Source organism: Chelonia mydas, chromosome 1 (assembly GCF_015237465.2).
Source record: "Chelonia mydas isolate rCheMyd1 chromosome 1, rCheMyd1.pri.v2, whole genome shotgun sequence".
NCBI lineage: Eukaryota > Metazoa > Chordata > Testudines > Cheloniidae > Chelonia > Chelonia mydas.
The window spans coordinates 3,440,980-3,454,197 of NC_057849.1; the positions used below are offsets into that span (position 1 = coordinate 3,440,980).

A 13,218-nucleotide genomic window follows, 5' to 3' on the forward strand; every position below is an offset into this window, starting at 1 on the left:
GTAAACTCAGGGGTTGTACCGTATGATTGGAGAATTGCTAACATAGTTCCTATATTTAAGAAAGGGAAAAAAAAGTGATCCGGGTAATTATAGGCCTGTTAGTTTGACATCTGTAGTATGCAAGGTCTTGGAAAAAATTTTGAAGGAGAAGGTAGTTAAGGACATTGAAGTCAATGGTAAATGGGACAAAATACAACATGGTTTTACAAAAGATAGATCGTGCCAGACCAACCTGATCTCCTTCTTTGAGAAAGTAACAGAGTTTTTAGACAAAGGAAACGCAGTGGATCTAATTTACCTAGATTTCAGTAAGGCATTTGATACCGTGCCACATGGGGAATTATTAGTTAAATTGGATAAGATGGGGATCAATAGGAAAATTGAAAGGTGGATAAGGAATTGCTTAAAGGGGAGATTACAACGGGTCCTACTGAAAGGTGAACTGTCAGGCTGGAGGGAGGTTATTAGTGGAGTTCCTCAAGGATCGGTTTTGGGACCAATCTTATTTAATCTTTTTATTACTGACCTTGGCACAAAAAGTGCTAATAAAGTTTGCGGATGATACAAAGCTGGGAGGTATTGCCAATTTAGAGAAGGACAGGGATATCCTACAGGAGGATCTGGATGACCTTGTAAACTGGAGTAATAGTAATACGATGAAATTTAATAGTGAGAAGTGTAAGATCATGCATTTAGGGATTAATAACAAGAATTTTAGTTATAAGCTAGGGATGCATCAATTAGAAGTAACTTAGGAGGAAAAAGACCTTGGAGTATTGGTTGATCATAGGATGACTATGAGACGCCAATGTGATAAGGCCGTGAAAAAAGCTAATGCGGTCTAGGGATGCATCAGGAGAAGTATTTCCAGTAGGGATAAGGAGGTTTTAGTACTGTTATACAAGGCCCTGGTGAGACCTCACCTGGAATACTGTTTGCAGTTCTGGTCTTCCATGTTTAAGAAGGATGAATTCAAACTGGAACAGGTACAGAGAAGGGATACTAGGATGATCCGAGGAATGGAAAACTTGTCTTATGAAAGGAGACTCAAGGAGCTTGGCTTGTTTAGCCTAACTAAAAGAAGGTTGAGGGGAGATATGCTTGCTCTCTATAAATATATCAGAGGGATAAATACCGGAGAGGGAGAGGAATTATTTAAGCTCAGTACCAATGTGGACACAAGAACAAATGGATATAAACTGGTCATTGGGAAGTTTAGACTTGAAATTAGATGAAGGTTTCTAACCATCAGAGGGGTGAAGTTTTGGAATAGCCTTCCAAGGGAAGCAGTGGGGGCAAAAGACCTATCTGGCTTTAAGATTAAACTCGATAAGTTTATGGAGGAGATGGTATGATGGGATAACATGGTTTTGGTAATTCAGTGTTCATGGTAAATAGGCCCACTGGCCTGTGATGGGATATTAGATGGGGTGGGATCTGAGTTACCCAGGAAAGAATTTTCTGTAGTATCTGGCTGATGAATCTTGCCCATATGCTCAGGGTTTAGCTGATCACCATGTTTGCGGTCTGGAAGGAATTTTCCTCCAGGGCAGATTGGAAGAGGCCCTGGAGGTTTTTCGCCTTCCTCTGTAGCATGGGGCATGAGTCACTTGCTGGAGGATTCTCTGCTCCTTGAAGTCTTTAAACTACAATTTGAGGACTTCAATAGCACAGATATAGGTGTGAGGTTCTTTGCAGGAGTGGTGGGTGAAATTCTGTGGCCTGTGTTGTGCAGGACGTCAGACTAGATGATCATAATGGTCCCTTCTGACCTAAATATCTATGAATCTATGAATAAAGTTTGCGGATGATACAAAGCTGGGAGGTATTGCCAATTTAGAGAAGGACCAGGATATCATACAGGAAGATCTGGATGACCTTGTAAACTGGAGTAATAGTAATAGGATGAAATGTAATAGCAAGAAGTGTAAGGTTATGCATTTAGGGATGAATAATAAGAATTTTAGTTATAAGCTGGGGATGCATCAATTAGAAGTAATGGAGGAGGAGAAGGACCTTGGAGTATTGGTTGATCACAGAATGACTATGAGCCGCCAATGTGATATGGCCTTGAAAAAAGCTAATGCGGTCTTGGGATGCATCAGGAGAAGTATTTCCAGTAGGGATAAGGAGGTTTTAGTACCGTTATACAAGGCCCTGGTGAGACCTCACCTGGAAAACTGTTTGCAGTTCTGGTCTCCCATGTTTAAGAAGGATGAATTCAAACTGGAACAGGTACAGAGAGGGGATACTAGGATGATCCGAGGAATGGAAAACTTGTCTTATGAAAGGAGACTCAAGGAGTTGGCTTGTTTAGCCTAACTAAAAGAAGGTTGAGGGGAGATATGCTTGCTCTCTATAAATATATCAGAGGGATAAATACTGGAGAGGGAGAGGAATTATTTAAGCTCAGTACCAATGTGGACACAAGAACAAATGGATATAAACTGGTCATTGGGAAGTTTAGACTTGAAATTAGATGAAGGTTTCTAACCATCAGAGGAGTGAAGTTCTGGAACAGCCTTCCAAGGGAAGCAGTGGGGGCAAAAGATCTATCTGGCTTCAAGATTAAACTCGATAAGTTTATGGAGGAGATGGTATGATGGGATAACATGATTTTGGTAACTAATTGATCTTTAAATATTCATGGTAAATAGGCCTAATGGCCTGTAATGGGATGTTAGATGGGGTGGGATCTGAGTTACCCAGGAAAGAATTTTCTGTAGTATCTGGCTGGTGAATCTTGCCCATATGCTCAGGGTTTAGCCGATCGCCATATTTGGGGTTGGGAAGGAATTTTCCTCCAGGGCAGATTTGAAGAGGCCCTGGAGGGTTTTTGCTTTCCTCTGTAGCATGGGGCACGGGTCACTTGCTGGAGGATTCTCTGCTCCTTGAAGTCTTTAAACCACGATTTGAGGACTTCAATAGCTCAGACATAGGTGAGAGGTTTTTCTCAGGAGTGGGTGGGTGAGATTCTGTGGAGGCTTTTGGAGCCCTAATAGGATTTTAATTAAGTACCATGTTTTGTTTGCATTTTTTCACCTCTTCTCCAATATACACTGCACATGTCCTGGGAAAATGCACAGTCCTTCCACAGTTTAGCCTCCATAACATTACATTAGCCATATTAATTTTACACAAGGTGTAACTGCCTCCCCCGTGCCCACAGAGTTCTTATGCACACTCACCAAAGCGACAATCTGATGCCCCAGAGCCACCCCAATGCAGAGTGTTCTCATCCTGGCTCTGGGAGAAGAGTGGGGGTTGTTACCTGCTCCTGCAAACCCTGCCATTCTGCACTTTGAACCCCCCCCCCCCCCCCCGCCTTCTTTCTCTCCACTCCCCCAGGACCAAGACCCAGATCCAGTCTCTAAAGGTGGTCTGTTAACTCTGCTTTTGACTTTAAACCCTGTTGTGCCAAATCATCTTTAACCACCCCTAACAAATTTACAACCCTTCAGCAGCCCTTGCTGAAGCAGCACCAAACTTGAAAGATTCCTGGCAGCTTCCCATAATGCTGCCCTTACTTCAAACCTCTCACAAGGGGACTGAAGTGCCTCCTTTCCCTGGAAGGCATCCAGTCTCCATGGGCATGGACCTTCTTCAACTACCCATATAACAAGGAGGGTGGGCTCCTCAGCCACCCCCATCCCTCTGGGTCCCCTAACACTTCCTCCATTTCCTTTTTCATCTCATGCCAGGTTGACCCCTGCACCTGGTATGGGCCCTGGTTCTTTCTTATCCATTTATCCAAGAAATCCTTTACCCTGGCTTGCCAGAACCCACAACTACCATCACGAGAGTTCGCGATACCCCCTCCAAGCAGCTGCACGGACTGTTGGGGAGGGGGACTTACAGGCTGCCACTCACCTATCCGATGCGATGTATCCAAGTCACAGCACCAAGATGTTAGGGGCTTGTTCCTTCACCCACTCACTTCCCTGGTCCTTCTCGCATGAACAGAGAGGAACAATACCCGAAGTCCAAAGGTGCAAACAATTCGATGTTTATTGGGGTGAACTTCCAGCAAGCATGATTCCAGTTTCCTTCCTTAGTGTCCCCCTTCCCAACTCTGACACCACAGAGCCTTACACCTGTGTCCCTGTTCCCATTCCTCCCCTTAGCAAAACGTGATTCCAATTTCCCCACCTCCATTCCCTGTTCCCATTCCCTCCCCCACAACTTCCTGATTGACTGCAGGCTATATAGTAAAACTTGAGTTCTGCTTAGCTATACCTTAACCAATCATTATACTGAAATTTAACTAACCAATCCTAACATATTGTAACATGATTATTTAACCAATTATATTCCACCACCTTAATTAGTTTACACCCAGCAAAATTAATTCTACAGCAGACAGAAACAATCACAGAACCAGACAGAGATTATACAGACAAACAATAGGGAAATGGGGACTACAGTGATAGAACAACACAAAAATGAGGATTTCACATCCCAGCTATTGATAAGTGAGTTCTTGCTAGACAGGATGCTATCAAACTAAGTTTCCTTTTACATCCTCTAGTCTCTTCCCTTTCTCTGGAGGTAATAGATCAGATCCCCTTTCTAACAGCCCCATAGCACCTTCTTTCAATGTGACTAGGTTGGAATGTGAGGAGGTGACCGGTTCCTTCCCAGCTTATGGCTGCCTCTGTTGCTTAGCCAAAGGCCTTAGCTTAAGAACAGGGCCTCAGACTGTCACAGTGAGAGAAGGCCCTTACACCGGCAGACAGTGATTTTGATTCTCTCTTTTGTACCTCTAGAACTAGCTAAGTGATAAGAATACACCTAAATTCTTAGAGTCTAGGCCTTTACAGACAGGCCTGAATATCTATATCCTAACATCCTGTAAAACACAGGTCATTACATTTTACCCAGTTACCCCTGTATTGAGCCCAAAGACTTGTGTTTGACTAAGGACTGGTCTTCATTAGGATTTTACATCATAGAACCATAAAACCACAGGGTAATCGAACCTAGCCCCCTGCTGAGATGCAGGATTTGTTGTTTGTAAGCCATCCAACACAGTTGGTTATCCAGCCTCCTTTTGACACCCTGCAGTGAAGGCGTTTCCAAAACCTCCTGAGGCATCTGTTCCATATTCCTCCTGTTCTTACTGTTAGGAAGTTTTTTCCTGAGATTTTATCTACATCTGCTCTTCCGTCGTTTGAACCTATTGCCTGTTGTCCTGCCCTCTGTGACCACAGAGAACAATTTTTCTCCATCTTTTTTATAACAGCCTTTCAAGTATCTGAAGACCGCTGCCACGTCCCCCCTCAATCTCCTCTTTTCCATACTAAACATACCCAGTTCCTTCAGCCTTTGCTCTTATGGCTTGCATTCCATCCCTTTGATCATCCTGGTCACTCACCTCTGGATTCTTTCCAGTTTCTCTACATGCTTCCTATACATTGGTGACCAGAAGTGGACACAGTACTCCAGCTGAGGCCTCACCAGCTCCAAGTAGAGCAGTACTATCACCTCCTGCGACTTGCGTGCTCTGCCTCTGCTAATGCAAAAGAAAATTGCATTAGCTTTTTGTGCAACAGAAAAAAATCCACACCCATCACAGATGTATCCATATCAACCTAATCCCAGGGTAGACAGCATGAGGTCAGCGGAAGAATACTTCCATCGACCTAGCTACCACCCCTTGGGGATGTGGATGAACTACGCTAATGGGAGAACCCCTGCCGGCACTGTGAGTACTGTTTACACAGAAGTGCTATGGCAGAGCTACTGTAGTGTTTTAAACGTAGACAAGCCTTCAAGCAGATCTTCCAGAAAAGCATCCTCTCTGGATCTGCTGGCATGCGGAGTTGGAGAATCCACCACTTCCTTTTGCAGTTTGTTCCAATTGTTAATCATCCTCAGTGCTAAAAATGTGGCCCTCATTTCCAGCTGGAATTTGTCTGGCTTCAGCTTCCAGCCATTTGGGTCTTGCTCTGCCATTCTTGGCTAGATCACAGAGCACATTAGTACCCGCAGTTTTCTCCCCATGAAAGTCTCTGTTTGATCGTGGATAAGTGGATAAGATAAGTGGATGAAGATCTTTAACTCTCTCTCGCTCTGTGAGGCATTTTCTCCAGTCTCCAATCATTTGTGTGACTCTTTTCTGAACCCTCTCCAAGTTTTCAACATCCTTTTTGAAATGTGGACCCCAGAATTGGGTGCAGACATTTTAACCAATGCCACATGCAGAGGTAAAGTTGTTCCCAGGTTTCCAACTCACACCTACCCTCTGTATACATCCACGGATTGCATCAGCTCTTTTGTCCTCAGCACCACACAGGAAGCTCATGATGAGCTGGCTGTCCACAATGACCCCTGAATCCTTTTCAGGGTCCCTGCGCTCCATAATACAGTGCCCTAGTCTGTCGGTCAGGCCTGCATTCTCTGCTCCGAGAGGATAACTTTGCATTTGACTGTATTAAAACATTTTGCTTCCATGGGCCCAGCTCACCAAACGCTCCAGATCAATCAGTGTGCCTGCCCTGGGCTGCTCATTGTAAACACTCTGTCAATCTTTGGATCGTCTGCAAATTTTATCTGCAGTGATTTTCCTTCCACATCATTGATGAAAATTTTGAATAGTATTAGACCTAGAAATTATATCTGCAGAATCCCACTTAAAACAACCCCATTCACTGACAATAGCCCATTGACAACTGCTTTCTGCGATCTCTCAATTAGCCAGTTTTTAGTTCCTTTTACACATGCACTACTGATATTGAAAAGTGTTCATATTTTAATCTGAATATTTTCCCCTACGAAATAAAATGTCACAGATAAATCAAAGGATATTGCATCTGTGCGGTTCCCTTGATCAGCCAAACATGAACTCTCATAAAAGGATGAAATCAGCAGTATTTGAGAAGATGTGTTTTCCATAAACCATGTTGCTGACTGGCATTAATTATATTCCTAAGCTATTTTTTAATTACTCCAATACCAGCTTTTCCATTGTTTCCTAATCTTCCCAATTTTTTTTTTTAAATGTTCCCTTCATAATTTTAATTGTTTACATTTATATACAGAAGTTTCCTGTGTTTGTCTTTTTTTTTGTCTTGGTTTTGGTTCTGCTGCTCTTTGATTGCATAATCGTTCAGAATGAGATTTGTGATTGATCGTTCAGTTCGTAACTCTAAGGTTCGACTGTAGATGTGGTGCATGTAGTGTCTCATATTAACATTATGTCTCCATCCAGGCATTTGTCCTGTGACCATCATCCTAGACCCTGGGCACATAAAGGAAGTCAAGGGGACGTATGGTATATGGAGGATTTCTCCGCTGCTCCATGTCAGATTCTAACACAACTGAATTCATCAACCCCTCCACATTCATCCTTCTGGACACTGCCCATGTCTGGATCTCGATCCCCTTCTGCACCATGTATGTCATAGCTATTTTGGGGAACTTCACCATCCTGTTCATTGTGAAGACGGAACTGAGCCTCCATGGGCCCATGTACTATTTCCTCTGCATGCTGGCTGTCACCGACCTGGTCCTGTCCACGTCTACCCTTCCCAAAATGTTGGCAATCTTCTGGTTCAATTCCAAGGAGATCAGTTTCAGTGCCTGCCTCACCCAGATGTACTTCATTCACTGCTTTGTAGTGATGGAGTCTGGGATCTTTGTGGCCATGGCTTTGGATCGCTATGTGGCCGTCTGCAATCCCCTGAGACATTCCACCATCCTAACAAACCATGTGGTGGCCAAGATTGGCCTGGCCATAGTGCTGCGTGGCAGCATGCTCGTACTGCCCTATCCCTTCCTGGCGAGGCAATGGCCATATTGCAGAACAAACATCATTCCCCACTCGTACTGTGAGCACATAGCCGTGGTAAAGCTGGCCTGCGCTGATATCCGCATCAGTAGTTACTATGGCCTCTTCGTGGCATTTTTGATGACCTGTCTAGATGTATTTTGTATCGCCATGTCCTATACCCAGATCCTCAGGGCCATCTTCAGCCGCCCCACAAAGGACACCCGGCTGAAGACTTTTGGGACCTGCAGCTCTCACCTCTGGGTCATCTTAATCTTTTACATCCCATCTCTCTTCTCCTTCCTAATGCACCGGTTTGGGCACAATTTGGCCCTGCATTTCCACATTATCATTGCCAATCTGTACCTCCTCGTGCCCCCCATGCTAAACCCCATCATCTACGGGGTGAGCACCAAACAGATCCGGGACAGGCTTCTCCAGCTCTTTACTCATAACCGGACTTAAAGATTTTTCTCCTTGTGCTTTGACTCTCAGACTGAGCTCCACTGACTGGTGACATGGTGCCAGACTCTCTTCCCTGCATCACTGACTGGACAGTCAAAGAGACATTAAATCCTTTCCTGACCTTACTGTGCTCTGTCAGCATGACAAACTGAGGAATTTGTCTATGTGCAACTCATAGGGTTTCCACCTTATAACTGCTGGAACATTGAGTCATAGAATCATAGAATATGAGGGTTGGAAGGGACCTCAGGAGGTCATCTAGTCCAACCCCCTGCTCAAAGCAGGACCAATCCCCAATCAAATCATCCCAGCCAGGGCTTTGTCAAGCCTGACCTTAAAAACTTCCAAAGAAGGAGATTCTACCACCTCCCTAGGTAACGCATTCCAGTGTTTCACCAACCTCCTAGTGAAAAAGTTTTTCCTAATATCCAACCTAAACCTCCCCCACTGCAACTTGAGACCATTACTCCTTGTTCTGTCCTCTTCTACCACTGAGAATAGTCTAGAACCATTCTCTCCGGAACCACCTCTCAGGTAGTTGAAAGCAGCTATCAAATCCCCCCTCATTCTTCTCTTCTGCAGACTAAACAAGCCCAGTTCCCTCAGCCTCTCCTCATAAGTCATGTGTTCCAGACCCCTAATCATTTTTGTTGCCCTTTGCTGGACTCCCTCCAATTTATCCACGTCCTTCTTGTAGTGTGGGGCCCAAAACTGGACACAGTACTCCAGATGAGGCCTCACCAATGTCGAATAGAGGGGAACGATCACGTCCCTCAATCTGCTCGCTATGCCCCTACTTATACATCCCAAAATGCCATTGGCCTTCTTGGCAACAAGGGCACGCTGCTGACTCAAAGAGTCCCCGCCTCCTAACCTGCCTCTTCCAGCAAGGTCTCCCCTGCCCCACCTCCTCCCTCAGGGCACCTCCATCTGAGCCACCTAGTCCATCAAGGCCCAGGGACTCACTCCTCTCCTCCCCTGTCACTCTGGATCATCTCCACCTCCATCCCCACCCAGGCTTGGCTCCCTCTGCTCTGGGTCTGAGACAGGCACTCCTGCAGCCAGACAAGGAGCCTTCCTGCAGTTAGGAGACAGCCCAGGATGATCAGGGGTGGCATGAGTTAATGACCCAAGGCCTCCCTCACACTGCAGTAACTGGACACTACCAGATCCCCTTTTTGACCAGACTTTCTGGTTCAAAACTGGGTACATGGCAACCTTAAATGACACCCAGACACAGAAGCCAAAAACCTGACTGTCTGCGTTAAACCCAGATGGGCGGAAACTATGTTAACTCATGTTTGATTAAATGAACCCTCTGTATCCTTGTGTCTTTGGGCTTTTCCTGTACTCTTCACTCAGACAACTTGTGCAAAAGGGCAGGAGGCTGGGGCGGAGCCATCTGTCTGTAAATAGGTTGGTCGTTTAAGACTCTCAGCACCTAACCAGGACCGAAGAAGGGAGTAACTACATTCTAGATAAAAGCCAGTTTTCTCCAGCATCTCTGCAGAGGGGAGGGCGTGGAAGGAATGGAACCTCCCCAGAAAAGGGGACAGAGAGAGGAGGGGTTGGGTCCAGCCCTTTAAAAACACAAAGACTGGGTGAGCCAGAAGAAGCTGGGGCAGGAGAGAGGCACAAGGGCAGCAGAGGGGACTCTTGGGTTGTAGGGCTCTGGCTGCAGTACAGAGACAGGCTCCATCTGAAGGAGAAGCCAGGAGTTCCAGGAGGTGGCCGCTGGACACCCCAGAATGGCTCTGACTAAATCCCAAAGAACGCTCCAGGGTGGTGAAGGGACAGATGCAGGGAAGGGCATGCAGATGTTCTATTCTGTTTAACTAGATCTGGGTATCTCTTGTGCTTTTTCAAGTAGAGGAATTGTTTTAGCAACCCCTTTTGGAAGGCCTGGGTGTGTTTGCTTTAACGATCCTGTGCCCTGAAAGAGAGAAACTGGAAACAGAGTGTGCCCAAGCGGGAGCTCTGGGAAGGGTGTGCTGAAGCAACTGGAGAGTCTGGGGAAGTTGAGCCAAAACTAGTCTCAGGCTCTTGGTGTGCAGGTCTCAGCTCCCAGAGGCAGGTGCTAGAGGGGAAGCTGCACCCCGAGAGTGGGCCTAGAACCCCAGAGCCAGAGGCAGGGCCTGAACACTGCTTCGACTCCAGTGTGGGGGACCCAAACACAGCCACCTGGTGTGTGTCAGTCTGCGGGAGCTTGTGCAGGGCTGTGACAGCAAACCTGGAGCTGCTACTCGGGTGCTAGGGGACTATGAGTGGAAGGGGTGATGGGCTGGGCGATCCCAGACTTGAGGGGAGGTGTCCACAGAATGCTCTATTCACCCACATGTGGCCCACTCTCCGCTGCCCTCGGTGTTTCCCCGCGTGCTCTGATTCCCGGACTGATCCAGCCAGGTTGCCCTGAAGTAAATGTTCCCTGAACCAGGCAGTGACAGTTTGGGTTCAGGAAGGTCGTTTGTCTCTCCCTTGGAAACTGTCTCTCTCCCCCCATGCATTTTGGTTCATCTCTCCCCTTTCCTCTGTAACTCATCCCCCCCACACACCCTCCCCCCTCCTTCTCTCTGATACTTCTACTGTGCATCCTGTCTCGGGGATTCCCCTGTAACCCCATATTCCTCATTTATATAGAATTGCGATATTGCATATAAAGTGTGCCATGTCAGGTATCAAGGGAAAGGTTCTACCCTGGTGAAAGTAACTGTTTTATCTAAATATCTCTTTCATATACACTAATGATATACGACAATCTTGGGGGACTGTACACTGAGTCGGTGTACCCTTACTGTCAGGGAAGTAGCTGAACGGAAATGGACCTTGACTACCCTTTTACAGCCAGGGTTCGGGGATGGGTGCAAATGGAAATCATCTCAAGAACCCGTACGGCAAGTAGTAATCACAAATTGTTTCTAATGGGATCCGAGGTATGCTACCCACGCACGGGTTTCATGTGGGTGGGACAGGGAAATACCTGGAAGGGCTGGCCACAGGAACTGCCACCCCTGCAGTGTTTAGAGTCTGTACCCCCTCAGCACTGGGTGGAACAGGGAAATAAAATTTCCTGAGACAAATGGGCTGTGCTTAATGGCCAGGTTTTGGAAGGTGGAAGATGTGTGGAGCGGGTGGGATTTGGACCTGGAAACTTTTCCTTGCAGCTGAGAAACTCCACTTACCAGATTCATATATATATATACCAGCCATGCATCAGCTTAATGTAACTGGACACCCAAAAATACCTACTAATTGGACTATGGTGGTACTGGAACCCACCTGGATGAACTGGGACCATGTGATCCAGTTACTCAGGCAGCTCCAGGTTGAGCATCGCCAAACACAGATCTTGGAAGCCAAGGCCCTTCGAGGAATGAATGCCTTCCAACTGGCTACTGAACTGCCTGCTAATTGTACTTGGACTGATGTTGCCTGTGTCCTTCGGACAGGCCTAATGGACACTCATTCACTTCTTGGTTGTATTACTCATCTTGTAGGAATGTTATTCCTATTAATTATATTATTAATCATATTCATGGGATGTTTGAAATTATGTGCTGCCTTAGCCTCTCCCTGAAAGCTATATTTGTAAATTCAGCCACTTACCCCTTTATGACCCGCCTTCTCTCTGTCCTCGTAGCATGATGAGTGGATCTAGGTATCTGGGTGACTGGAGCAAGGGCCTCCAGCCCGAATGCCCCGCCGTTCAGTGTGCGAGAAGGAAGAGTGCCTTGGCCCTTCTTTGAACAGAGTCGGGGAGTGTTGGGATACCTTAGGGTTAAGTAAAGACCTGGGAAGCTGCTTGTATGCTGATATGGCATTAGGGAATAAGACACAAGCAAGCAGCGTTTCTTTGTTTGATAAATAAGTTGTCATCTTTTTCCCTTCACTGTTGCTTGTTGAGAATTGATAAGCCTTGCAGCTGCATAAGAAATGTAGCTGTCCAATGAATACCCTTTGTGTAAAGAAGTGTTCTCTCCCCCTCCCTTCCTTTCCCAGCTACATAACAAGCCCAGGGACATGGCTCCTTCCTCCCTCCCCTGAGAACTGCTGATTAAGGGAATCTTTAGCAACAAATTATTGCAAAGAAATGTATTTTCAAGGTAAACATGCCTGTATGACGTGTAATTCTGTGAACAATAGATAGGTGTGGGTATACTAATAGTGTGGGTGTTTCTATTACTAACGGATGTAGGTGTGTACATACTAACCTAAACAAAAAGAGTGTGCTGTAACTAATCCAGTGCTTACTCGACAATTGGGTCGGGGGAACAAGTACTGCAATAAAGAAGCCCATACTCAAATCTGCCTCTGGGTCAACCTGCTCCTTCTTCTAACAGAAAGTGAGGGGGAGACTTTCAGGGGGTCACGTATTGTGTGTGTGATGGGTAGTGGGGAAAACACTCTTACATTTTCCTTTGCTCTGTACCTCGACTTGCTTTTCTCCTGTGGTACAGACGAAAATGTAGTCTTTTCCAGGACATGGATGTATGTCATATAAAAATACAAAATTAGATTTCAGAAAGCTCTTATTCTACAGATATATTGCTGTAATTTCTCTACCCCAAAGCAACACCCTGGCACCCCTATATTCACCAACGTTATGTATTTGCAACAAATCTTGCACAAAATATGTCATGTAAGGTGTCAATGGAAAAGTTATGGTTTGTATCGTATTTTATGCATGTCTAATTTCTGTATCTGAACTTATGAATATTTTCTATGTACCTGTATTTCAAATGTGTTTTCTCTTGTGGTAACTCTGACAAGGTAGTTTATATCCAGTCTAGCCAGCACATTGTGAATAGACTATTCAAGTTGATGGCCCATCAAAGAACACAGGGAGCCATGAAGAAGCTTATCCACACCTGAAGGCCTTTCCTGGGGACATTCTAGCCAGAATATGGGTAATGGCTCCTGCTATGACTCATCAAAGCATGTAAGGACATGTGACCAGCTAATGTGACACTGGACTCCATCTTGTGTCT

The 13,218-nt window shown here is 45.6% G+C and overlaps 1 protein-coding gene across 1 annotated transcript; it reads left to right on the plus strand.

Annotated features, from left to right (window-relative positions):
• Positions 1 to 7,291: 7,291 nt before the first annotated feature.
• On the plus strand, positions 7,292 to 8,233 carry LOC102939482 (olfactory receptor 52E4). The gene has a single exon (XM_027834536.3). The coding sequence runs from the start codon at positions 7,301 to 7,303 to the stop codon at positions 8,231 to 8,233; it is 933 nt and encodes a 310-aa protein (XP_027690337.2). The 5' UTR covers positions 7,292 to 7,300.
• The last annotated feature ends 4,985 nt before the right edge of the window (positions 8,234 to 13,218 follow it).